The sequence below is a fragment of the Onychostruthus taczanowskii genome, unplaced genomic scaffold (genome assembly GCF_017590055.1).
Source record: "Onychostruthus taczanowskii isolate IOZ18803 unplaced genomic scaffold, ASM1759005v1 scaffold107, whole genome shotgun sequence".
NCBI lineage: Eukaryota > Metazoa > Chordata > Aves > Passeriformes > Passeridae > Onychostruthus > Onychostruthus taczanowskii.
In genome coordinates this window covers 2430879-2456718 of record NW_024497297.1, presented here as the reverse complement: position 1 = coordinate 2456718, position 25840 = coordinate 2430879, and the positions used below count along the sequence as shown (strand labels likewise).

Here is a 25840-nt window from a genome sequence, read left to right as displayed (position 1 = left end):
GTGGGGCTGTTGTTAATTTGCTGTTGTTAATTTGCTGCTGTTAATTTGCATTTCCTCGCTTTTTCTGGTGAGTTCAGCTCTGTGCTGCACCTTGGGGCCTGGCAGAGGCTGCTCCAAATTCAGGTTACAAATGCTGCTGAGCCAGGGTTTGGGATTTCCTCCTCACCTGGCTCTGTACCTCAGCCAAGGACCTTAAAACTGGCCCAGTAACAGAGGCAGGAATAACAACAGTGACAGGATGTCCTGAGCAGAAGACACCAATTCTGCTGGAACTGAGGTCAGAAACACACAATTAATTGAGCTGGAAAAGATCTCTGAGATCTTCAAGTCCAAGCCATGACCTAAAGTCATGAGCAGGGATTAGATGACCCAATGACCTTGGTTGGGATGACATCAGAAGAGAAAGTTTCGTTCAGTTTTTCAAGAGAAAAGGTGTTTCTTGCTGGCTCAGCTCCAGCATTTTGCAATGAGGAATTGATAAGGAAAAACTGAAATATCACAGAGCAGAAGCAGCAAACTTTGCCCTCGTGATCCTCAGTTTGAGGGCTGCAGGGAAGTGTTTTCTGCTGCTTTGGGATGCCCCTGTGCAGGTGTTTCAGATGGGGATTTAAGGATCCCTCTTATCTGACTGCCATCTGCTGCCCTGTCTTTGAAGCTGAGTGATGACACCGCTGGCCTGGGGCTGGCGGCGTTTCCACTTTCTCCTGCCCTGCAGCAACGAGGCTTTGGCTTCCTTTAGTGCTGGCTCCAGAGCCAGAACGCTGTGACACTGAGCTCTGGGGCTGTCCTCATGTCCCCTGCTGCTGTCCCTGCAGCCTGCCGTGGCTGCCAGGGGTGACAGTGACCTGCTGACCCGTGCTCTGCGTGCCACCTGAACGCTCTTTAATGCTGGCTGGTGACAAAGCTTAATGACAGCTCTGCTCTTTGCTCAGTAACTCCTGCTGGTCACGGCAGCTCTGGGGCTGCTCTGCCCCCTCAGGAGTTCATTTCCATTGAAACCACTGTTAAATTGTCCCGTGGGATAATGAGTGTCAGGGAAAGCAAAGCCCGGTTGGAAAACCAAACCACACAGCGGGAAAGGTGGGATGAACCCCCAGTGTCCTGATTTTCAGGTCCAGCCCTTTCCAGCAAAGCCACCGGCACCAGGGACATCCCAAGGCCCTCCTTCTGCTCACTTGGAATTCTTTTGGGCCGTTTGTTGTATCCTCAGGATTCAGAGCTGGGGGCAGTGGTGTTTCTCCTCTGGAAAGGTGTTTGCTGTGGAAATGTCTTCATCTGTGCAGTCCTTCCTTGGTTTACAAGGAGCACATCCTGGAATAAATGGGAAGGATGTGGGGAGGGAGATGGCCCTGGGAAGGTGATTTTCCCCCTCCCCTTGGCACTGCCATCCCACCTGGCCTGGAGGAGCTTCAGCTGCACCAAGACAAAGGGGCCTGAAATCTGATCTCTGTCCTCCCTGTCCCACAGGTGTGACCAGGAGCTGAAGAGGTTTGTCCTGTGCTGGGATTTCCAAGCTACAGGTGGGCCTGGGCTTCTCCAGGCCATGATTTTATTTATATGTTCTCCCAGTCATTTTCCCATTTCCCCACGTGATGCAGAAACCCCTCAGGCACTGATCAAGGTCTGTGCTCCCAGGTTCTCCCAGATTCCTTGAGCAGGGGTTTGGATGCTCCTGGGTCCCTACAACAGGTAAGGGATCAGTGGGTGGGTGTGGCAATGCTCCATCCTGGAGCTGGAATGGGCAAGGGAGGGAATTCCTTGGGATTAACTACAAATTGTGGCTGAAGTTGTGAGGAGCAGGACAAAGGCACGGCCCCTGGGCTGGGCTCTGCTGAGACCCCTCAAATCCTGGGGTCCCCTTGGACCCCACTGCCAGAAGAGACCCTGAGGGGCTGGAGCAAGTCCAGGGCTGGGAATGGAGCTGGGGAAGGGCTGGAGAACTCCTGAGGGACCTGGGCAGGGCTGAGCCTGGAGAAAAGGAGGTTCAGGGGGGACCTTGTGGCTCTGCACAACTCCCAGACATGAGGGTTCAGTCAGGGGGGTCAGGCTCTGCTCCCAGGGAACAACAGGACAAGGGAAGTGGCCTCAGGCTGTGCCAGGGGAGGTTTAGTCGGATATTGGGGGAAATTTCCTCAATGGAAAGGGTTTTCCAGACCAGGGACAGCTGCTCAGGGCAGGGGTGGGGTCCCATCCCTGGAGAGATTTCAAAGCTGTGGCACCTGGGGACATGATCAGGGGTGGGGAAACGCTTGGGCTGGATGGTCTCCAAGGCGTTTTCCAACCTAAACAACACCATGGCTCCAGGAACATGGCGGCCAAGCAGCAAGGACAAGGAAGGGGATGTGAGGGTGTGCAAAATGCTCTGGAATTTTTGCAGCTCTGCAGAAGGATCAGCCCAAAGCTGAGGCACCCCTGACCCCAAGGTGGGAGAAGGTGAAAACCTTGATCTTGGAGGTGGAAGGACATGGGAATGCTTCAAATCCTGGCTCTGACATCCAGCTGCTGCCAGTTTAGTGAGGATTGTGGTCGGCCCGTGGCAGCTCCAGGTTCCTGGCCCTGCCCTCCAATTCCAGCTCCCCTGGTGCAATCTGGAATGTTGGGATGGTTTCCTGACAGGGCAAGTTTGGGAAGCGACCCAGCTCCACAGGGAAGGCAATTTTGTATTCTCAGGAAGACTGGGACTGCTTCAGCCCCCTGGCTGAGGGGTTTGGGGTCTGAGGTGATTTTATAGCTATTTTTTACCACAAATATGTCAGTGTTTTTCATAAATGTGTCAGTATTTGATCCCCATGTCCAAATTCAGGGAGTAAAAGGAAATTTAAAGCACTTCATGGGAAAGAGGAGAGCCATTACCAGATATTAAACCTCAGGTTCAGGCCCTGTGAGACTTAAACATCGTCAGGGTAAATAATAAATGAAATGCTTCGATCTGGAGAAGAGACATTGAACACACCAACATTAATTTAAATAAATAACTGAATTCAGCTGTGGCTTTTTCTACAACAGAACATGCCCAGAGTGACTTCTGGAAAAGTCCGCCGGGATTTTCCTGCACACATACATGGATTAATTTTCCTTTAAGAAAGCATCAAAACCCCCATATGACTTTCAAAAGTGAGCATTTGATAACAGAAATACAATTTGACACTGGGATTGATTTATTGCCATTGCTGAGAACAGAGGGAATTTTCGAGAAGCCTCTTCTGAGCTAAAATTCAAATCCACCATCAAGGAGCAAAGGGAAGCAGAATCCTGGTTTTGGGTGGATCAAACCAGGGCTGGAAGTGCTGCCTTGGCAAAGCCCTCTGGGGGTATTTTCATGGATTGGCTGTGGATAAACACCAGGTCTGGGCCAGATCAAAGCTGGGCTCCTTCCTCACCCCTCCAGTAACAGCCACTCCAACATCTGAGGAAGAGCACGGGGAGGAAGGCAAGGATGGATCTGATGGGAGGAGGGGATGGTGCCAGTGGAGCAGAGTGAAGGACACCCCTCATCCTTTGGTGAGGGGTGTCCTGTCAGAACAGGGGGAGGGAAATGATCCACAATGATCCATAAATCACCCTTATGATTTGGAATTGGGCCCAGTCTCATTGAATATTCCTGTAACAGCCTTTCCAGAGAAATCCTGGTGGGGCTGACACTGGTGGGGCAATGCTGGAGACACTGCTGGGATCCACTCTGGGAATGGAGAACTTGGGACAAAGAAAGTGAAACCAATGGCTGAAAGAGCAAAGTTCACCCAAAGACCAACCCAAATTCCTTGGCCAGGCTGAGGACCATGACCAGGTCCTGAGAGGGCTCAGGGAAGGCTTGGGAGGGGTTTGGAGGGTCTGGAGTGATGCAGCCATGAGAAAGGGCTGTGAGAAGCCAGTGATGGAGATGAGAAGGAATTCCTCCCTGTGAGGGTGGGGAGGCCCTGGAATGGATTTCCCAGAGCAGCTGTGGCTGCCCCTGGATCCCTGGAAGTGTCCACAGTCAGGTTGGACAGGGCTTGGAGCAGCCTGGGATAGTGGGAGGTGTCCCTGCCCACAGCAGGGGTGGGACTGGGTGGGGTTTGAGGTCCCTTCCCATCCAACCCATTCCATGATTCTGGTTCTTCACACCTGGAACACGCTGGATGTGAAATCGTTCCTTGGTGTGTTCCAGGTGATCTGAGCGTCCGAGGGGAACAGGACCAGACAAAAGAAGGGAAAATCAGGGAGAGAGAGGAAGGACAACCCTGGCGCAACAATAAGGTGGGTATGAGTTTGGGCTGTAACCCGGGTTTGTTGTTTCACAGGAGGGAGAATTTGCAAGTGCTCCCCAGCGGGGCCTGCAGGGACTCATGGCCATGCTCCCAGTCCCATCTTCCCAGGAAAGCCCCTGTGGGAGCACCTCCGTGTCTCGTGGCGGGTGGGAAATGGCACTTTGGTCCCTTTCACAGCAGAACCTGTCGTGTGTGGCACTCATGGCTCAGAGTGAGTGCTCTCGCTCCTGCTCCCGCTCCTGTGTGTGAGCCAAGAGCCAAGCAGGGACCCGAGACGGGAGCAGAGTGCAGCAGCAATGAGGCATCGGGTGGCAACCTCCACACCCAGGGTAATGAACACTCTTCAGGCTCCTCGGAGCTCTCCGGGAGGGAGCAGCCTCAGCCAAGCTCCGTGTCCTGCGAGGGGGACGTGGAAGAGGGCATCCTGGGGAGATCCCTTGTTCCTGCAGGGTTGGGATTTACTGGCTCTCCCCCAGATCAGAACCCCCCGGGTGTGGGGAGAGCTGGGGACAGGAGGTGGGTGGGACCAGCACACATCTCCCCGGGAGAGGAGTCAACTTCAGTGCCCCAGGAGAAACGAAGGAAGAGAGGGGAGAGGTGAGATGCTCCTCTGGACGAGCACTAAAACCGTGCCAGAGATTTCCAGCTCCTCTCTCGGCCCAGGGAGAGGTTTGGCTACACCTTCTCAGACATCCCCCTGGGCAGGGTCTGGGGGGAGTGCAGCTCCACGGACTGGCGCCGCCGGGCCTCGCGCTCGGCCCAGTCCTGCTCGGGCTCGCAGCCCTTGAGGATGGCCAAGCGCTCCGAGAGGGATTTGGCCTGAGGGAACAGCACGTAGTTGTAGAGGATGGAAGCTGCTGCAGCCCCAATCAGGGGGCCCACCCAGAACACCTGGAGAGGAGAGAAAATTGGGGTGAGCAAAACCCAGCCTGGCTTTGGAGGGTGGGGAGGAACTCTGAGGGGCATTCCAGGGGTTTGGGTTCCTTCCTGGGAACAAAACACCAAGTCAGCTCTGCTTTGGCCATCACTGGGGATCTGAGCTCCCCTCCAGTGCCGGGATATTCCCAACCATCCTCTTCCACCATCCCCCCTGTGCTCAGACTCTGCATTAATGACAGGCCCATTGTGAACGTGCTGAGCGATGTGGCATCATCTGGAGGAGCATTTTCCTGCCCACTCATGGATTGCTGTGGGAGGAGGAGCAGGAGAAGGAGGAAGAGGAGGAGGTGGAGGCACCAGCCTGGGCCAGACACCTTGGAAAACATCAGGAACACCACAGCTCTGCCTCCAGCCAGGCTCTTTATAGATGAAAACAATAAAATCATGGAATCTCCTGAGCTGGAAAGGACTCACAAGGATCCTGAAAATCCTCCCTGGCCCTGCTCAGGACAACCACCACCAATCCCACCCTGTGCCTGAGAGCATTGCTGAAATGCTCCTGGAGCTCTGGCAGGCTCAGAGCCATGGCCATTCCCTGGGGAGCCAGGGAGTGTTCCCAAAGGTGCACCTAGATCCAGGAACCAGGAAAGTTCCCCAGGACTGGCAACAGCTCCGCTCTCCATTGGTTTTGTTCCCTGTGCCAAGTCATGTCAACAGACCTCACACCCTGATCCTGTTGCAATGCTCCCACTTTGGAGTTTGGAAAAGCCAATTAAGCACCCAGCAGCCCCACCTCCTTCTCCTAATCTCTCCATCTCTCCTCCAGCTGGGAGCTGGCATGGAAATGCCCAGAATTTGTCTGGCTTGGTGAGTTTCGAGGAATATTGGCAGTGTGGGGGCCTCATCCAACCCAACCCTCGGGGCCAAGTTCTCACCCAGTGGTCGCTGAAGTCTCCCACGACGACAGCGGGGGCGAAGGACCTGGCGGGATTCATGGAGCAGCCGGTGTAACGGATCTGCCGGGAACACCACGGCCTCTGTCAGCACTGAGCCCTTCTACCTCATTTTTAAAACGTTGGGGTGTCATTAGGGTGACAGCTGAGCTGCTGCTTCACCCTTCAGCATTCCTGTTCCAGGAGGAGGGATCCCAGGAGCTGCCTCCACCTGAGTCAGCACTGTGAGGTGTCTGAGCTTGTGTGTCCTGGTGTTGCTGTGCTGCAGCCCCAGGACCTGCAGGGACCAGCTCCCATTCCTGCGGAAAATTCCCTCTCGTGCCTCTGGGGACAGGAGAGGAATGATCCCACGGACACAGCGGCTCGTGGAGCACTGAGGATGGAAGGTGTGGTGTGACCAACAGCTTTCTCCTGTGTGCACTGGTGTGGGGGCTGCTTTGGGCATTTGGGTGGGATTTCCCTGAGTGTCCATCCCAAACACTTCCCAGGCTCATCCTGCACTTGGCAGCCCCAGCGGCCAACACCTTTGCTCCAGGAGAGATTCCACAGAAAACTGGAACTCCCAGTGGGACTCAAGGAGAGACAGAGTCCAAAAAACCAAGTTTTTAATGCCAAATAAAGGCTGAGCTCAGGCCACAGCTTTCTCTGTCTTCAGTGGGATTTTTTCCTCTCTCTACTGGATAACCACAGGTTACATATTCCCCATCAAGCCCGGAGATGCAGCCAAACCAACTTGGGGCATAAACAAAAAAAGAACTCCAAAAGTGCCAAGTTTTGGCCCATCCACTCACCCCGAGGAGGTGCCCCACGGCCACAGAGAGGCCAATGGAGAGGGCAGGGGAGCCCAGGTTGTCCTCACGCCGCTCGTCTGTGGAAGCAAAGATGCACAGGACCAGCTGGAAGGTGAGGAACAGCTCCACCGTCACTGCCTGCCCCGTCGTGGTCTCATTGTGCAGCTGGAACGGGAGGAAAAACATGTTCCAAGGCCAGGTTCTGTGAGTATGGAGGTATGGAGGAAATATGGAGGAGGAATCCAAAATCGGGGGGGGCAAAGGAGACAGGGGAGATTTTTGGCACCAATAAGAAAAAGCTTCCCAGGTAGAAGAAGTGGCTCAATGGGAAATGCTTGATTGACCTCTCAGGAAATTTTATTGGCAATTTTTTGGTATTTTTGCATTTTTTTTCCTTTTCCTCCTACTCAAAATGCCTTTTGGAAAAGTTTACAAGTTGCATTTTGAAGACATCGAAAATAAATATTTTGGAATGAAAAAAAGAAAAAAAAATCCTTTTCCACACTTTTTTGACTCAGGTCTGATCTGGAGCTGATCCTGGTGGTAACCCATCTCCTTCAACTCAGTCCCTTCTTTCCTTCTCCCCTCCCAAATCTAATCCCAGGTAATCCCAGGAAGGTCCTAACTGCCCTCCTGCCCAAGCTCCAGAGTCAGATATTCTTTATTCTCCCCAGTATTCCCCTCCCTTTTTACAGGGATAATCTGTGCAGGCAGCCACACCATGAACAGCTCACAGGAGAAAAAAGCCTTCTCAAAATCCCCAGTTCCCACTTTAAGCTGTAAACCAACAAAGCTGGGCAGTCTGAGTCTCCCTTAAACCTCGTGCTTTTATTACCTTCAGTCATTGCCAGCCTAAATCCCCTCATTCACATTAAACCACAACAAACTCCCTCTTTTTAACCCTCTTAATCACGCCGGCAGTGCTGCTGAGTCCTGGCAGTGCCTCCCTGCTGTGGGAAAGGCAATTTCCATGTGCTGCTTCCCAACCCAGCTCCCTGCTCCTCCCTCGCTCCTTTGGGGTTGGGTGATGCTGATCCTGGCAGGTGCCTGTGCCCCCCTGGGATGGGACAGTGAATCCCTGGGTTTCATTTCCTTTTCCCCCTCCTGTGGGGAAGGGGGAGTTGGAGGCCAGGATACCATTGGAGAATCCCCCGTGGGCATCCTGAGCTTCCCTGGATTTATTTTTTCCCTGTCTGAAACCAGCCTGGGATCCTTGTGGAGCTGTAGGGAATCCATGTGTTGGGTTTTGGGATGAACCAGCTGGATCTGGTGTGATCATCCCATCACAGTGGGAGGCAACGAGCTGAATCTAATGAAAATCTGTGATTTAGACCCAAATCTCTCCTGTCCCCACCACTTCAGCAACCTGGGAATTGTGGCTTGACCAAAGCAGAGCCAGGAAAAGGCTGCCTGTGCCCACACCTGAGGGGAAATTGGGATAAGACTGGGACAAGAGGAATGGAGAGGGGGTGTTTTGAATGTGTCCTTCCTTAAACCCCTGGGACTCCCAGAATCCAGGTCCCCTGAGAACAGTCCTGGGGAAAAACGAGATGGTTGTGACTCCAAGGGATGTGTCTGTGGCCAGCTGCATCCTTCCTCTGGCTTTAGCCCCAAAACCAGGGGACATTTTTGGCACCAATATAAAAAGAGGAGAAATTTCCCAGTTGGAAGAAGTGGCTCAATGGGAAATAGTTGATGGACCTCAGGAAATTCTAGCCACAAAACCAGAGGAGGAAGAGGAGTCCTGCCTTCTTCCATGCTCCTGGCAGGACCCTTGGAGCAGCAGGGTCCAGCAGGTGCGGGGCTGTGGCATTCAGAGGCTTCCTCACTGGGAATTCTGGGAATTTTTGAGAATTTTGGGAATTCTGGGATCCCTGGCAGGAGGTTTTGGGGAGCTGAGGGCGTTTTTAGGAATTTTTGGGTGGATTTGGGATGAAATTTGCACAGAATTCCTCCGTTTTGGGACCTTTCCCCATTCTCTGAGGAAAATCCCAGTGGGAATTTTGGGGAATCCCTGGATTTTTTGGGGAATTCCAGGAATTCTGGGATCCCCAGCTGGAGGTTTTGGAGCAGCTGAGGGGGTTTTTAGGGATTTTTGGGTGGATTTGGGATGAAACTCCCATGGAATTCCTCTGATTTTGGGCCTCTCACAGTTCTCTAAGGAAAATCCCAGTGGGAATTTTGGGGAATCCCTGGAATTTTTGGGAATTCCGGGAATTCTGGGATTGCCAGCTGGAGGTTTTGGGCCAGCTGAGGGGGTTTTTAGGGATTTTGGGGTGGATTTGGGATGAAACTCCCATGGAATCTGGGCCTCTCCCAGTTCTCTGAGGAAAATCCCCATGGGAATTTTGGGGAATTCTGGGATCACCAGCTGGAGGTTTTGGGCCAGCTGAGGGGGTTTTTAGGGATTTTGGGGTGGATTTGGGATGAAACTCCCATGGAATCTGGGCCTCTCCCAGTTCTCTGAGGAAAATCCCCATGGGAATTTTGGGGAATTCTGGGATCACCAGCTGGAGGTTTTGGGCCAGCTGAGGGGGTTTTTAGGGATTTTGGGGTGGATTTGGGATGAAACTCCCATGGAATCTGGGCCTCTCCCAGTTCTCTGAGGAAAATCCCCATGGGAATTTTGGGGAATTCTGGGATCACCAGCTGGAGGTTTTGGGCCAGCTGAGGGGGTTTTTAGGGATTTTGGGGTGGATTTGGGATGAAACTCCCATGGAATCTGGGCCTCTCCCAGTTCTCTGAGGAAAATCCCCATGGGAATTTTGGGGAATTCTGGGATCACCAGCTGGAGGTTTTGGGCCAGCTGAGGGGGTTTTTAGGGATTTTTGGGTGGATTTGGGATGAAATTTGCACAGAATTCCTCCGTTTTGGGACCTTTCCCCATTCTCTGAGGAAAATCCCAGTGGGAATTTTGGGGAATCCCTGGAATTTTTGGGGAATTCCGGGAATTCTGGGATCCCCAGCTGGAGGTTTTGGAGCAGCTGAGGGGGTTTTTAGGGATTTTTGGGTGGATTTGGGATGAAACTCCCATGGAATTTGGGCCTCTCCCAGTTCTCTGAGGAAAATCCCCATGGGAATTTTGGGGAATTCTGGGATCACCAGCTGGAGGTTTTGGGCCAGCTGAGGGGGTTTTTCCTGCCACCCCTCATGCTCCCCGCAGCCTGCCGCGCCCACCCCGTGCCGCGGCCTCACCTTGTTGAGGGCCAGGCCCTCGCGGGCGCTGGCCGGGGTGACCTCGTGCAGGATGGCAGCGCCCACCACGCCGCCCAGCAGCTGCGCCACCACGTAGAAGAGGGCACGGAGCAGGGAGAGCTGCGAGCCCAGCAGGCAGCCCAGGGTCACGGCGGGGTTGATGTGGGCGCCGCTGACGTGGCCCAGCGCCTGCACCAGCGTCCCGATGGCCAGGCCGAAGGCCAGCGCGATCTGCAGCGTGCTTGGGGCCGGCGCCGAGGGCCAGTTCAGGGCCGAGCCCAGGCCGAAGAGGACGAAGACCAGAGTGGCCAGGAATTCCGCGAGGACGGCCCTGGTGAAGGCGATGGAGCGCAGTTCCCACATCATGGAGGCTCCCAGGAACGATCCGTGCCACCTCCTGCTGTGTCCCTGAGGGTGACCTGGGACAACATTTATATACCTGGAGGCAGGGGGGGCACAGGATCAGCTGCTGAAGGGGATGGGATCACGCTCCCGGGAAATCTGATGCTTTTTTCCTGCTGTGTTCCAGCTGAGGGAACATCAGATCCTGCCCCTTCTATTAGAGCCGGGAATGCAGCGCTCGCCACCCTGGGGAGGTCGTAGATCAGCCTCCAGCAGTGCTGGGAAGGACTGCTTCCCTTCTCCTGGGCTTCCTTACCTGGGATCAATCCCCAGAAATGCTCTTGCAGCTGGACCCTGGGAGCATGGAGAGGGCAGGAAGCAATGGGGGGATCTGTGGAGTTGGAGCTGAGATCGGGTTGTGTTGAAAATCAGGCCATGGGTTGTGACTTAACAACCAGAAAAATCCAGGAGCGTGGAGGGATTCCTGGGGGTGTCCTGTGCAGGGCCAGGAGTTGGATTCAATGATCCTGGAGAGTTTCTTCCAACCGAGGATGTTCCATGATTCCATGAAGAGTGCGGGGGAGGCACAAAAGGGATTCACTACAGCTCAGCTCCTCAGAGCACCAGAATTTTGCAGCCTGGGCACAGATTTCCTACCCAGAAAATTGGGAACCAATCTCAACGCAAAGACTGTCAGAAATTCCCATGTAACCCCACAGCTGGAGCACCAACTGTACCCTGATTATGGCCATTCTGGCCAACTCTGCTCTTCATAAACGTCCTTTTAGTTCTTGGTGTCAATCCCAGAGTGAGAACTTCTTCTCTGGGATTTGGTTCTTCCCATCTGCTCCTTGCCCAGAAAGTTTCTTTTCCCTTTTCTCCATTTCCTGTTCCTGAGGGATGTCTGCAAAACCTTTTCCTCACCTTGTCATTGGGGTTGGTGGCTTTACTGGAAATTGAGGAGTTGGTTTTTCCTCCCCAGAGCCGGCTCTGAGGTGGGATCATTTTATCCCAGAGGGATGCAGAGCAGCAGGACCAACTGTCCATGTTTGGGCTCTAACAGAGGCTCTTGCTCTACAATAAACGGAGTATTTTTCCCTTCCAGAGGAGCTGTGCAAGTGCCATGGGACTGATGGCCAATGTTCCATATTGCTGGGAATATGTAATGGGATGATGGGGTATCCCAGGCTGGAAGGGACCCACAGGGGTTTTTGAAGGTTCTTTTCTCCATGACAGATGGGAACAGAGCTCCAGGTGGAGCAGAGGATGGATGTAGGTCCCTTCCAATGGAACTGTTCTTCTCGTGTTCCCCCTTCTCCCTTCTTGTCTCCCTTCCTCCTCCTCTTTCCCCTTCCCCTTTGCTTTCTCCTTCTCCCTTCTTTTTTCCCTTCCCCCTTCTTTTCCCCCTTCCTCCATCCCGTTTTCCCTTCTCTTTCCCTCTCCCCTCTCCCTCTCCCTCTCCCTCTCCCTTTTCTTCCCTCTAAAAAAAGAGAGAACATTTTTTTTTTTAGGAACATTGCTCTTAACAAGTGAGGGACTGTGGGAGAAACAAGTCCAGCCCATGGCTGAGTCTGAACAAGGTGGGACTGTGGTCCAATAAAAACTTTTCCTCTGGAAATCCTCTCCTTGGACTGTGTCCCGCCCCAGCATCTCTCCAGCCAGAGCTCTTCCATCAGTGGAGTCAGTCTCGTAAAACAGGTTTGGAGGCTAAAGGGATTTGGGTGCTGCTGAGCCTCAGGATCATGGTCCTGGCCAGGCTCGTGCTCCACATGCCTGGCACAGGGCTCAGCCCTACTCAGGGCAGGAGTTACTCAGGGCTGCAATTACTGCAGGGAGGATGGAGAGCAAATCCGGGTAATTACTGGAGCTCATACCCTGCCTGATTAGTGGTTACTTCTGGGGAGCGTGGGGATGTCTCAGTGCTCAGGACTAATTAAAAGGAAAGAGAAGTCAGCAGGATTAGTTCTGAGCCACTTAGAAGTCCAACCCCATGGTCCTGACTTTTGTCTGGAGATACAAAACTCATTGCAGCTGGTTTGTACTGAGCTTAGAGATGCTGGTGCTGAAATTGGAGACGTTTGTTTTGAGCTTGGAGCAGTCTGTGCCATGGCTGGGGGTTCCTGTGGTGCTGGACTGTGGGGAAAGGGTCAGAGCTGTACTTTGAGACTGGCTGTCGTGGTGTCCATGGCATTTGCTGGGAGATGGTGTTTTCCAAGAACAGCCCATGCCAGCTTTCCCCAGAGACCCCCAGCACTGTAATTCCACTGGTTTTACAGAGGAATCCATCCACGGCACAAAACCAGACCCTGCTGACTCCAGGCACTGAGTCAGTGGCAGAACCAAGGTTTCCTGGCAGTGCCATGGTTGGGCACTACCTCAGAAAAATGGGAAATCCCACAAGCGGAAGGGTTGGGAATGGGCTGTTGAATCTGTGCTTGTGTCTAGGAGGGGGTCCTGGAGCTGCTGGAGATGATGGAAATGTGGATTTCCACCTCACCCCAGGTGTGCTGCTGCTTTGGGAGCAGCCAGGAGCATTCCAGCCCTGCAGGGTGTCCAGCAAGTTTGGGAAAGTGCATTATTTTACCTGCCAACACCAGCCCCTGGAGTGTGACGGTGTTATCAGCCCTCCCTGGGACCAAGTGCAAATTTAATGATCTCGAGGAGCGGGTTGGCATCTGCAGGAAGTTGGAACCCCTGTTGGTGCCTCATGCTGGTGCCCTGTGTTGGAGCCCCATGTTGATGTCTCATGTTTGGAGGCCCATGTTTGGAATGCCATGTTGATGCCCTGTGCCTCGTGTTTGAAACCTGTGTTGGTGCCTCATCTTCATGTCCTGTGTTTGGAACCCCATTTTGGTGCCCTGTGTTGGAACCCCATGTTTGGAACCCTGTATTTGTGCCCTGTGTTGGTGCCCATGTTTGGAACCCTGTATTTGTGCCCTGTGTTGGAGCCTGTGTTTGGAACCCTGTGTTAGTGCCAGTGTTCCAGCCCATGGATTCCCTATGTTCATGTCCCATGCTGGAACTTCATAATCTTCATGTCCTGTGTTTGGAACCCCATTTTGGTGCCCTGTGTTGGAACCCCATGTTTGGAACCCTGTATTTGTGCCCTGTGTTGGTGCCCATGTTTGGAACCCTGTATTTGTGCCCTGTGTTGGTGCCCTGTGTTGGTGCCCATGTTTGGAACCCTGTATTTGTGCCCTGTGTTGGAGCCTGTGTTTGGAACCCTGTGTTAGTGCCAGTGTTCCAGCCCATGGATTCCCTATGTTCATGTCCCATGCTGGAACTTCATATTTGGAACCCCTTGATGGTGCCCTATGTGGATTCCCTGAGCTGGTGGTGCTTGTGTTGGAATCCTGTGTTTGGAACCCCAGGCTGGTGTCCAGTGTTTGCAGCCCTGTGGTGGTGCTCATGTTTGGAACTCTGTCTTTGTAATGGGATGTTGGTTCCCCATGTTTAAACCCCATGTTGGTGCCTGTGTTGGTACCTCATGTTTGGAGCCCCATGTTGGTGTCTCATGTTGGAACCCTGTGTTGGGAACCCCGTGTGGGTTCCCCATATTTGGAACCCCATCTTGGTGCCCTGTGTTGGAACCCCATAATTGGAACTCCATGTTGGTGTCCCATGTTGCAGTGCTGTGTTTGGAACCCTGTGCTGGTGCCTCCTGTTGGTGCCCCATCCTGGTGCCTCATGTTTGGAGCCCCATGTTGGTGCCCCGTGTTTGAACCTTGTGTTTGGAGCCCCATGTTGGTGCCCCGTGTTTGAACCTTGTGTTTGGAGCCCCATGTTGGTGCCCCGTGTTGAAACTGCGTGTTTGGAACCCTGTGTTGATGCCCTGTGTGGGTTCCCTGTGTTTGGAATCTGGTGTTGGTGCCCTGTGTTTGAGCACTGTATTGGTGTCCGTGTTTGGAACCCCATGTTTGGAACACTGTGTTTGGAGCCGAGTGTTTGGGCCCCGTGTTTGAGCCCTGTGTTGGTGTTTGTGTTTGGAACCCTCTGTTTGAGCCCTGTGTTTGAGTCCCGTGTTGGTGTTTGTGTTTGGAACCCTGTGTTTGGAGTCCTGTGTTGGTGTTTGTGTTTGGAATCCCCTGTTTGAGCCCCATATTGGTGTTTGTGTTTGGAGCCCCATGTTTGAGCCCTGTGTTTGAGCCCCATGATGGTGTTTGTGTTTGGAACCGCGTGTTTGGAGTCCTGTGTTGGTGTTTGTGTTTGGAACCCTCTGTTTGAGTCCCGTGTTGGTGTTTGTGTTTGGAACCCCTTGTTTGGAGCCCTGTGCTGGTGTTTGTGTTTGAGCCCCCTGTTTGGAACTCCATGTTTGAGCCCTGTACTGTTGTTTGTGTTTGGAACCCCCTGTTTGGAAGCCCCTGTCTGTGTTTGAGGCCCATGTTAGTGTTTGTGTTTGGAGCCCCCTGTTTGGAGCCCTGTGTTGGTGTCCATGTTTGAGCCCCCTGTTGGTGTCTGTGTTTGCAGCCCCGTGTTTGGAGCCCCGTGCTGGTGTTTGTGTTTGAGCCCCCTGTTGGTGTCTGTGTTTGCAGCCCCGTGTTTGGAGCCCCGTGCTGGTGTTTGTGTTTGAGCCCCCTGTTGGTGTCTGTGTTTGCAGCCCCGTGTTTGGAGCCCCGTGCTGGTGTTTGTGTTTGGAACCCCCTGTTTGGAGCCCTGTGTTGGTGTCCATGTTTGAGCCCCATGTTGGTGTCTGTGTTTGGAGCCCCGTGTTTGGAGCCCCGTGCTGTTGTTTGTGTTTGGAACCCCCTGTTTGGAGGCTCCTGTCTGTGTTTGAGCCCCGTGTTGGTGTTTGTGTTTGGAACCCCCTGTTTGAGCCCCATATTGGTGTTTGTGTTTGGAGCCCCATGTTTGAGCCCTGTGTTTGAGCCCCATGTTAGTGTTTGTGTTTGGAACCCCCTGTTTGGAGCCCTGTGTTGGTGTCCATGTTTGAGCCCCATGTTGGTGTCTGTGTTTGGAGCCCCGTGTTTGGAGCCCCGTGCTGTTGTTTGTGTTTGGAACCCCCTGTTTGGAGGCCCCTGCCTGTGTCTGAACCCCGTGTTGGTGTTGGTGTTTGGAACCCTGTGTCTGAGCCCCATGTTTGAGCCCCGTGCTGGTGCAGCAGGGAAGGTCCCAGCGCCGCATTTCGAAGAATGTTTTGAAGGTGCCGTATTTTGAAGAACGTTTTGCAAGGCAGGGAATGGTTCTTGCACAACCAGGAGCTCCTCCAGTGCTTTAGATGGCCCTGATATCTTTGCTCCCCTGGCTTCCAGGAAAGTATAAACATCCCGAGGTATCTCCATTCCATCTGAAATACCTCGGAGCCACAAAAACACTTATTGCATAAACAACACGCAGTTTTCCTGCTTGGATCCAACCTGTCACAGGAGTCCCATGTGCTGCCAGACCTGCTGGAAATCCCATTTTTTGCTCTTTTCTGGGAGCAGGGAGCTCCTGAAGGCACCCCCTCTTCTAAAATAGCCTAAGGGACAACCTCAACTGCTTCTTCCCAAGGCAGCAAAAGCCCTTTTCATTGGACACCGGAGAACCCACCACTGGAATAAGGCTGAGGAGAAAATTTTGTACAAATTGAATGGTTTTGGTTCTGCTGTTCCTTGAAATGCAAGATTTCTGTCCCACAAAGGAGGGGCAAAACTGAAATGTGTAAAACTGGAATAGGTAAAACTGAAGTGGGTAAAACTGGAATGAGTAAAACTGAAATCCTCTCTTAGAGAGTTCTCAAGGAGCAGCCATTAAAAGAAAAGAAATAAATTCTTGTATTGTGACAAATGCTGTTCTTTGTTCTCTGTTGGCTGCTTGAAAAAAATGGATGTGCCTGAGCATTTAGTCCCATCCTGCTCCCCAGCAGAGTGTGGGGAATGGCAGCCGTGGGAATGGGAAGCAGATGGGAATGAAGGAATGGACTCACCTGTGTTGGGATCAGCAGGGGCAGAAATGCCTGGGCCTGGCTTCCATCTGGGAATTGGAGCAGCAGCAGCAGTTTGGCTCCAGGGATCTTTGCACCCTGGAGCTCCTGATCCTGGCAGGATCCCCAGACAGGAGGGGCTGTGAGTGGGGATCCCTCAGCAGGGACAGGACCAAACATAGGTCCCTCACTGTGGGAGGGAGCCTGTGCTGGGTTTTTCCAGGATTTGGCTCCTGCTGCCTGATTCCAGACTGGTTTGGGTTGAATTCCATTGAATTCCAACCTCTGCCTTGGGCAGGGACACCTCCCACTGTCCCAGGCTGCTCCCAGCCCCATCCAACCTGGCCTGGACCTGGCCTTGGACACTTTGAGGGATCCAGGGGCAGCCACAGCTGCTCTGGGAAATCCATCCCAGGGCCTGTCCACCCTCACAGGGAGAATTCCGTCCCAGTATCCCATCCATCCCTGCCCTCTGGCAGTGGGAGCCATTCCCTGTGTCCCGTCCCTCCACCCCTTGTCCCAAGCCCCTCTCCAGCAGGGAGCTGTGGCAGCAAGGGAGGGGTTTAAGGTCCCTTTTGGTGACCATCAGGAGAAGGGATTTTCTCCCACAGCCCAATTCCATCCAAAGGAAGTTCATTCAGGTGAGCAAAGTAGGGACAGAATCCCCACCTTCTCTGCCTTTCAGGCCGAGTCCTAAATCCCTTTTTGCACAAAGCCTCTGTTGGCTCTGGCTGTGTTTGTTGTTCCTTAGGGAGGCACATGGATTATTGCAGCCCCGATTCCCTCCAGTGCCTCCCGAAGGGACCTTGGGTGTGGGCCAGGAGCAGAACCTGCCTGAGAGGCTTTGCTTGGTTTCTTTAACCCATCTCAAGGACCTGCAAGTTCAGTCCTGAATGTTTGCCCGGGTTTTAGTGCGGGCAGACAGCAAGACTGGTGCTGCCAGAGCCGGGCTGTGGATCCTGCTGGGATCAAGACATTCCCATGGCTGTGGAGACCACGGAGACTTTTGGTCCAGCAAGAATCATGCAGCAGTTTGGGTTGGAAAGGACTTTAAAGCCATTCTGTCCCACCCCTGCCATGGCAGGGATACCTCCTGCTATCCCAGGTTGCTCCAAGCCCCATCCAACCTGGCCTTGGGCACTTTCAGGGATGGGGCAGACTCAGCTTCTCTGGGATTTGGCCATTCCCAACATCCCATGGCATCAGAGATGGAAGCTGGGACCTCCCTTCAATCCCACCTAAGGGGTGGCAGAGAGGACAACGTTCTTCCCATTGTTGGGTGCTGAAGTTCAGGCCAGGGCATCTAAACATTTATAGGAAAATAATTAATGCTTTTCTTTCAAATCCATGAAACAACTCCATCCAGATCCAGGACATCCAGAAACCAGCAAACTCCCAAGTGATGGAGCCCCCATGGCCCCGCTGGGAGTTGGAAGCTCTTTGCCACCTGACCAGGCAGGAATGTGACATCGGTGAGGAGCAGGGAGGGTGGGACACGACCCTGGTGACAGAGCCGGGCAGGAGAGCTCAGCTTGGCTGCACCGGGGTTTGTTTGCACAACCAAACACCTCCGAGAGCCCCAGTGCTGCGGGTGGGACTGGGGAGTGGCTGTGACATGGTGCGGTGACACCGAGCAGTGACACGGAGCAGTGACGAGCAGTGACACGGGGCAGTGCCAGGCTGAGCTCAGCTTTCCTCATTTTATGTAAATCTCGGTAATCCGGGGCTGTGGGCTGGAAGGGAATGAGCTCTGGGAGATGCCAGCTCCAGGTGACCCCAGAGTCAAAAAGAAAATTAAAACCAGTGTTAGATGCTGCTGGGAGTTGGTCCTGGTGGTGGCTCTAGGAATGATGTCCCATATCCCCATCTCACCTGGCAGCTGCAGCCCCTTCTCCCTGTCCCCTCCAGCCTCAGGGATCCAAGGTTCTCATTCCCTGTCCTCTCCTCTCGTGTCCCCTGCACATTACCCCTGTGCCAGTGCCTTTCCTGGGGAGCTGCTCCTGGTGAGGAGGTGCAGGGATGGGCAGGGAAAGAAGAGAGGGTTATTGCCAAAAATCCCTCTAAAAACCAGCTGGGATTGAGGCAGAAAGAAAAAAGTTTTTGGCTTCTCTCACCTGATCCCAAGGTCAGTCCATGGCCCTCGTGGGCCAGACACAGCAGAGGCAGGGCAGGGAACTTTGGGGTCCACAGGGGAAAAAAAGCAAGGATAATTTTCAGGCTGAGGTGCAGCAATCAGAGGAAGCTGGAGGAAATGTTGGACTGCAGCAAATACCTCCCAGCTTTTACATGGAACATCTTCAAATCAATTCCTGAGCAAGAACTGCTCCTGCCTCTGCTTTGGGGGAGTGGGGAACTGGGAGCTGGGTGGGGAGTTGGGATTTGGATGTGGAATTGGGATGTGGTGTGGAGCTGGGATCTGGGCACTGAACTGGGATCAGGGTATGGAGCTGGGATCTGGGCACTGAGCTGGGATCTGGGCACTGAGCTGGGATCTGGGCATTGAGCTGGGATCTGGGCACTGAGCTGGGATCTGACAACCCCAGCATTCCCAGTGCTGAGTTCCTGAGTCCAGTGGGGTTTATGCAGGAGCACTGGACCAGTTGATCACTGAAGGTCGATCCCACCCAGGATGGGATCCAGGGAAGTCGCCTTGCCCAGAGCCAAGAGGACAGGGATAGTTTCTGTCCTCCAGCAGCTGCCTGGCACTGTCCCTCCTGGGGCTGGAAGGGATTGGAAGCCATTCTGGGCTCTGGGACAGCATCAGGAGCAAGGTTGGGAGCTTGTGATGAATTCCCAGAGTTCCATCCCCCCCAAGCTGCTTCTGGGAGCTGCTCTGGCAACCTCCAGGCACAGCAAATGAAACCCTCACACTTCTCATAATCCCTACATTGCTTCATTGCTTCCCTACGTGGGAAAGTTTTTCCCATGGAGATGGAGTCTGGGAGGGTGGGAGAAGCAGGCAAAAGGGCAGAACAGCTCCACAACTGGACACCCCCATGGAAAGGCCTCCACAGCCATCAGGGTTGGCTGCAGCCCTTCCCACCAGCCCGGATTCTGCAGAGGTCTCTGTGTGATCAACAGCTGGAAAGGGTCTGGGACAGGCTCCAAAACTGCTCCAAAAACTTTTGCTTTTACACAGGAGGTGCAGGCAGGAGATCCAATCTCTTGCTTTTCAATTTTCACTGGAAGGGCCATTTATCTTCCCTCCTTCCATCTCTTTTCATCATCTCCTTCATCTTCCATCCTCCATGTCCCTCCTTCTGCTTCCTGGTCCTTCCTGACCCCTCCTCAATGCTGAGGCTGAAACGAGAGAAGCCCAAAATGGGTTCTGCAAAAGCTCTGTCTCCTTCTCACTGTGGAGGAGGAAGGGGAGGGTGAAGGTTCAGGGTGGGATATTTTTGTTTGTGGTGACTGGATTTCAGTGGGGTTTGGGCGTGGTGAGGCCTGGGTTGGGATTTGCCCTCCTGCCACGGTACAGAGACTTTTGGAGGAGTTTTGTTTTTAAATCTGGGCTGTGGCTCTGATTTCCTCCGTGCCCATGCCCGTGCTGATGGGATTTGGCCCCGCTGTCACTGTGATTTGCTTTGGCTCTCTGAGCTGTGCTGAGGCTGGGGGAGCCCTGGCAGCTCCTCGAGGCCATGCCAGCCAGTCCAGCGTGAGCAAAGCTCTGAAATCCTCTCCTGGGTGGGGACAGAGCTGCCCAGGGAGCTCAGAATTTCATTCTGCTGCTCCAGTGGAGCTCGTGAATCTGCTGCTCTGGAATCCAACAGGGGCTGGGCCTCGCTGGGGGTGGAGGAGCTTTGCTGTACCCCAAAACAGGGGACAGTCCACCCAAAGAGCACAAACTAAGACTAAAAGAATTCTGCCTGGAGGTTTTGGGGCTAAAGGTCCCAACGTGGGACAGGGAGAGCTGGGGGCAGCGCCAGGTCCATCCTGGGAGGAATGGAGCTGTTCCCTCCTGGTGGAATGGGGGAGAGAAAGAAATCTGCCCCCATTTAGGGTCTAAAGGTGCTTTCCAGGCAGAGATGTGAGAGCAGGGATGTCAGGGGAAAGGTGGGGTTTGGGGAGGAAAGAGAGAAAGAAGTAGCTTTTGGGATGTCTGCAGCCACACAAAGGAGGACAGTGAGGTCTTTGTGTGCCAGGGATGAAGGTCAGGGAGGCATCAGCCACAGGCTTGGATCACAAACTGCTGCAAGAACCTGAGAGGTGCAGTTCAGATACTGGGGAGGAATTCCTCCCTGTGAGGGTGGGCAGGCCCTGGGATGGATTTCCCTGTGGCTGCCCCTGGATCCCTGGCAGTGCCCAAGGCCAGGTTGGACACTGGGACAGTGGGAGGTGTCCCTGCCCTGGTCCCTTCCAACCCAAACCATTCCAGGATCCCCTGATTGTGCAGTTCCATTCCTGAGACATCCTTAGGCCAGGTGGGAAATGCCCTTCTTTCTAAATTTCGCCTTCCTGGGCAAGGATAGAGGATCCTTCCAGGAGAACACCAGCAAACCTGGGTTCTGAGCCAATTGCTGCCAATTTGGGCTCTGGAACCACAGAACCTGGGATACCCTGAGTAGGAAAGGACCCCCAAGGATGACCCAAGCCCTTCCTCCATGTGCTGTGCTGGCAGGATGCAGTGATGCCACCAGCACAGTGATCCTGGGCCAGCAGCAGAGCCAGACACGCCGTGGGCACCCTGGGCTGTGTTATATAAAATCCCTGCAAGCAGCTCGGAGCAGGAACTGCTCGGCGGCGCGGAGGTGGCGCTGCCAGTGTCCCCAAACCTGTTCTGCTCCCCCTCCCAGCCAGGACCGGGAGCTCTTGAGCAATTCCTGCCCTCCAGCAGCCCGGCTGCACCCGGGGGCAGGACAGGCTCCGCTGGCAGCGGGCAGGGAGCGCTGCCAAGGCCTGAGAGCTGCACAATTCAGTCCTGGGCAGAGCCTGGATTGCAGTGTTTGCTCGGGCCCGGGAGCACACAGAGCTGCTGCTCTGACGTGGGAGCGCGGATCTCGCTTCCGTTTGTTCCTTCGTGTCCACACTGTCAGGAAAATTAATCTACAAACATCAGAGGTTTGTGTCCAAAAAGGAGACAGAGGAGTCCTTTTACTTTATTCCAATAAAGGGAGAGGCCACGGGGCATTCCCCTGGGGTATCTCAGATTTTTGGAGGACGCAGCCTCCTTTTTATCCCAATTTCCCGGCCGCATTTCCCTTCTCTCTTTCCCCATTTCTGAGGTACGTGAGAGGTTCAGACTTCCCAGAACACCTGATCCCAAAGATTCCCCTCTAATGTAGAACCCTCCCTTTTAATTTTTCATTCTTATGGAATTTAGGGGTTTTTCTTCCCCATTGTTTCTTTCATCTTTCAATGTCTAATTTCATTTATCAACAGACCTGAAGTTTATTTGTAAAAGCAAAATCTCTTTTTCCATTCATCTATCATTGGAATCCTTCCCATTGTTTCTTTTATCTCCCAGTGCTGGTTTTATCCCCCAGCAGACCCAGAGCTGGTTTGGAAAGACAAATCCCTCATTCCTCTCAACACCGTCCCCTGTGGCCCATGGAAATCTCACACCACAGCTCTGCAGGTGTTCAGAGAAATAAACCAGCCCCAAATTTCTCCAAACACCCCAATCCTGCCGTTGCCTTGGTCCCCGGGCAGGGATGAAGCAGGAGCTTCCTCAGCTGCTGCTCCTCGCGGGCGCTGCCCACCACGGCAGGCCAAGCCCTCGTTAATTAAAAAGGCTGCTCAGGGTTATAATTAATGTTCCCTGGGAGCCCTGGATCAGGGGGACAGCTCAGTTTGTGGGATCTCCCTCCAGGCAATGGAAAACTGGAGGCATGAAGGGGGTGCTGGAAGGGGGTTTGGGGTCAGCTCAGGCACTCTCCAGGCCTGAGTGCAGAAACCCCAGAGAACATTCCCATCCCAAAGCGTCCAGGCTCATCCAGCTCCTGCTCCCACATGTTCAGGGGGTGTTGTCCCATCCTTCAGGAACATCCTGGGGAGGAATTTCAGCTGGAGGGGGCTGGGTGGGAGTCAAGAGGCAGGAGCTGGCTGGGAATCATGGAATGGTTGGGTGGGAAAGGACCTGAAAGCCCACCCAGTCCCAGGGCAGGGACAACTTCCACTGTCCCAGGCTGCTCCAAGCTCCTCCAACCTGGCCTTGGACACTCCCAGGGATGGGGCATCCTCTGGGAAATCCATTCCAGGGCCTCCCCACCCTCCCAGGGAGGAATCCCTTCCTCACATCCCCTCTAAATCTTTCCTGGTTTAGTCTAAAACCTTTCTCCCTTGTCCTGTCCAGGTTTCCATCTCCCATGGAGATGAAGCTCCAAGACTGACAGGCCTGGGGACCTTCCTGGGATGTTGGCAGGGCTCAGCCCCTCAAGGACAAGGAGGTTTTCATTTCTTTTATTCTCCAAACCCCTCTTTGTGCATTCCCTGATGTTCCCAGCCTGCATGTTAATCCCCCACCCAGGGACCAGGGATTTAGCATTAATAATCCACGGATAATTCAGCGGCCTGGGGTAAATTCCTGAATTTTTAATGTTTTATTCTGAAGCCCACAGCACATCTTTCACTGCCAGGGTTTTTTTTTCCCTCTTGGGATGGGGGAGAGAGTATTTACCGAGGGCTTCTGGGTGTGCCACTGTGGATGTTGGCCCAGCAAATCCCTTAATTATCCCATCAGGTTCCCTTTCCTTTGTTTTTGATGTGATTGAGTGTTCAGCAAAGTTGTTTTAATCCTGGAAAATCCCTGGTGGATTTGGCTGGGTGTGGCCTGGACAGAGATTTTTTATTGCCATTATTTCTCAGTCTGAGTGTTAAAGAGAAGAGTGAGGAGGGCAATGCTGGAGCTGGATGGGCATGCCAGGCACCTGCACCTGGGCTCCTCTCCCTGTGGGACGGGCCCTGGGGACAATTAACACCATGGGAGGACTCTGGCACATTGGGAGCTGCCAGCTCAAACAGGAGAACAAGGATCCAGCCTGGGGGCAGGGGTCTGGGGGGAGGGATGGCCCCTGCAAGCCCGAGGGATCTGCTCTCCATCACTCAGCTCAAACAGGAGAACAAGGATCCAGCCTTGGGGCAGGGGTCTGGGGGGAGGGATGGCCCCTGCAAGCCCGAGGGATCTGCTCTCCATCACTCAGCTCAAACAGGAGAACAAGGATCCATGCTTGGGGCAGGGGTTTGGGGAGAGAAAGGGCCCCTGCAAGCCCGAGGGATCTGCTCTCCATCACTGTGGGCTGGGCAGAGTCATCCTTGTGTTCTCCAGGACCAAGCAGAGCCCTGAGGGCTCTCCCAGATGCTTTTCCTGGCTCAGGAAGGACGTGGTGGCTCCCCAGAGCCCCACGGGGGTGGTGCCTGTTGGTGCTGGATTGGTGCCAGGCTGGGCCAGGAGAGGAGACCAAGATCCCCTGGGTGGGGATGGACCTTGGACACCTGGAGCTGGGCCAGGGGGGGATCAGGCTGGAGATCAGGACAAGGTTCTTCCCCCAGAGGGTGCTGAACAGGCTCCCCAGGGATTGGTCATGGCTCCAAGGCTGCCAGAGCTCCTGGAGCCTTTGGACACCGCTCTCGGGCAGAGGGTGGGATTTTGGGGTGTCCGTGCAGGGCCAGGGATTGGACTGGATGATCCTGGGGGTCAATGAGGATGTTCCCTGAACAGAGCAGGGCAGGGGCTGGAGTCTCTTCCCTGCTGTTTTTATCCAGGAGGAGCTGCTGGGGTTGTTGCTTTGCTGGGGTTGATGCTTTGCTGGGGTTGTTCTTTGCTGGGGTTGTTCTTTGCTGGGTTTGATGCTCTGCTGGGGTTGTTCATTGCTGGGGTTGTTGTTTTGCTGGGGTTGTTCTTTGCTGGGGTTGTTCTTTGCTGGGGTTGATGCTTTGCTGGGGTTGATGCTTTGCTGGGGTTGTTCTTTGCTGGGAGTTTTTCCTCCCCCAGAACGTTTCACCTCTTTGAGTCTTTCTAGCCCGGGGTGGAGTTAGGGCTCCGAGGAACCTGGCTTGGCTGGGCAGCAGAGCCCTGGGGCTGCCTGAGGAACTGGGCTCACAAAGCACCCAGAGCCCCTGCCCCAAGCCCCTGACCCCTTGGCCGGGCCCCTGCCTGGAGGGGCTCACACCTGAGTGTGTTGGAGGTTCTTTACCCGTCCTCGTGCTCAGTAATTTATCCGTGGTTGTTTATCCATCCTTGTTCTTGGCCGTTTGTCCATCCTCACCCTCGCAGAGCAGCCGGAATCCGGGCTCAGCTTCTCTCCCTCCCTTGGGACCTGCCCAGGTCTCTCAGCCCCGGCCCAGCCCCGGGAGAATGAAGCCCTTGAGGAGCCGCAGGTTAAGTGGCCCTTAATTGATTCGGAATAATCCTGACAGGTCCTTCGGAATCGCCCCTTTCCAGCTGAATGGCTCGGGCTGGGTCCGTGTGGATGCCAGCGCTGCTTTGCTTGGCTGCATTCCTGCCCTTCCAGCTCGTGCTTTTCTTTTAACCCTTCCTTTCCCGGCTTCTCCGCAGAATCCAGGAACGGGGATGGTTTTTCCACCCCGTTTCCCTGCATAGATTCCTCACCTTCTGTGCGCTGGGTCGGGGGAGCCTGCAGTTCGTCACGTTTTGTTTTTTTCCCCGGCAGAGTGCTCAGAACAGCTGATTTATTGTTTGTACCTCTGTTATCGACCTGGCAAACTCAGGAGTGACTGGAAGGGGCTGGGGAGGGACGGGAGGGGGGATGGAGGGTCTCAGCTCCAAATTGTCTCATTTAGGGGGAACAGAGAGCGCGGCTGCTCTGCTGAGAGCTCCCATTCCTCTCCAGCCCCTCTCTGGGCTCCAGGTGGAGCCTGGGCTGTGTTTCCACTGTTCCTTCCTCTATCCTGGGCCCGTGGGAGCCCCTTCACCCTTCAAAAGGGACAATTTTCCCTCACGTCCTGCTGCCTGTGGCACAAGAGCAGATGTCCCCATCTCCCTGTACCCTGAGGTTGTATTTCCCCCACTCAGGCTCTGTCAGAGCAGTGAAAACCCCGATTCCCTAAGTGCCCCTTCCCCTGGGCTGGGAGATCCCCATTTTCCCCCTGTCCATGGGCTTGGATCAATAACACTGATCAATAACCTGCTGTGGGGGTGGGGCTGCTCCAGACCCTCCCTGTGCCCCCTGGGGCTGCAGCGGCCCCGAGGGGACAAGGGTGGGACCCAGGAGCCGTCCATGTGGGATTCCTCCCTCCTGCCCTCTGTCCGAGCCCGGCTCAGGCTGTTCCCTCTTGTCCCACTGGAGCGTCCAGCCCCCACAGCACCCCCAGGATATTTGGGAGCTGCTCCCACGGCTGGCTCTGAGGCAGCAGCAAAGGCTCCTCAGAGCCTCCTTCCCTTTGCAAATCCCAGTCCCGAGGTTCAGCAGCTCTGGGGCAGCTGCTTCCCAGCCCTGGAGTGGGATCCTATCCCTGCATCCTTCCTAACCCTGGATCATCCCTGTTCCTGGATCCCCACATTCTCCTAACCCTGGGTTATCCCTTTCCCTGGATCCCCACATTCTCCCTAACCCTGGATCATCCCTGTTCCTG

General features: G+C 54.2%; 1 protein-coding gene across 1 annotated transcript; it reads right to left on the bottom strand.

Annotated features, from left to right (window-relative positions):
* Nucleotides 1-4922: 4922 nt before the first annotated feature.
* On the bottom strand, nt 4923-10431 carry AQP2 (aquaporin 2). Its single transcript, XM_041418291.1, has 4 exons — nt 10066-10431; nt 6871-7035; nt 6062-6142; nt 4923-5138 (listed from the first exon to the last, which is right to left on the bottom strand). Exons 1-4 carry the CDS (start codon nt 10429-10431, stop codon nt 4923-4925), a joined length of 828 nt encoding a protein of 275 aa, XP_041274225.1.
* Nucleotides 10432-25840: the final 15409 nt, after the last annotated feature.

What these genes read in the sequence shown, in the direction of transcription:
- AQP2 (XM_041418291.1), bottom strand. Translation starts at nt 10,431, where the DNA reads ATGATGTGGGAACTGCGCTCCATCGCCTTCACCAGGGCCGTCCTCGCG. An exon ending in AGGGCCTGGCCCTCAACAAG is followed by an intron (nt 7,036 to 10,065) that starts GTGAGGCCGCGG and finishes CTCCCGTTCCAG; the next exon opens with CTGCACAATGAGACCACGAC. An exon ending in CCGTGGGGCACCTCCTCGGG is followed by an intron (nt 6,143 to 6,870) that starts GTGAGTGGATGG and finishes TGTTCCCGGCAG; the next exon opens with ATCCGTTACACCGGCTGCTC.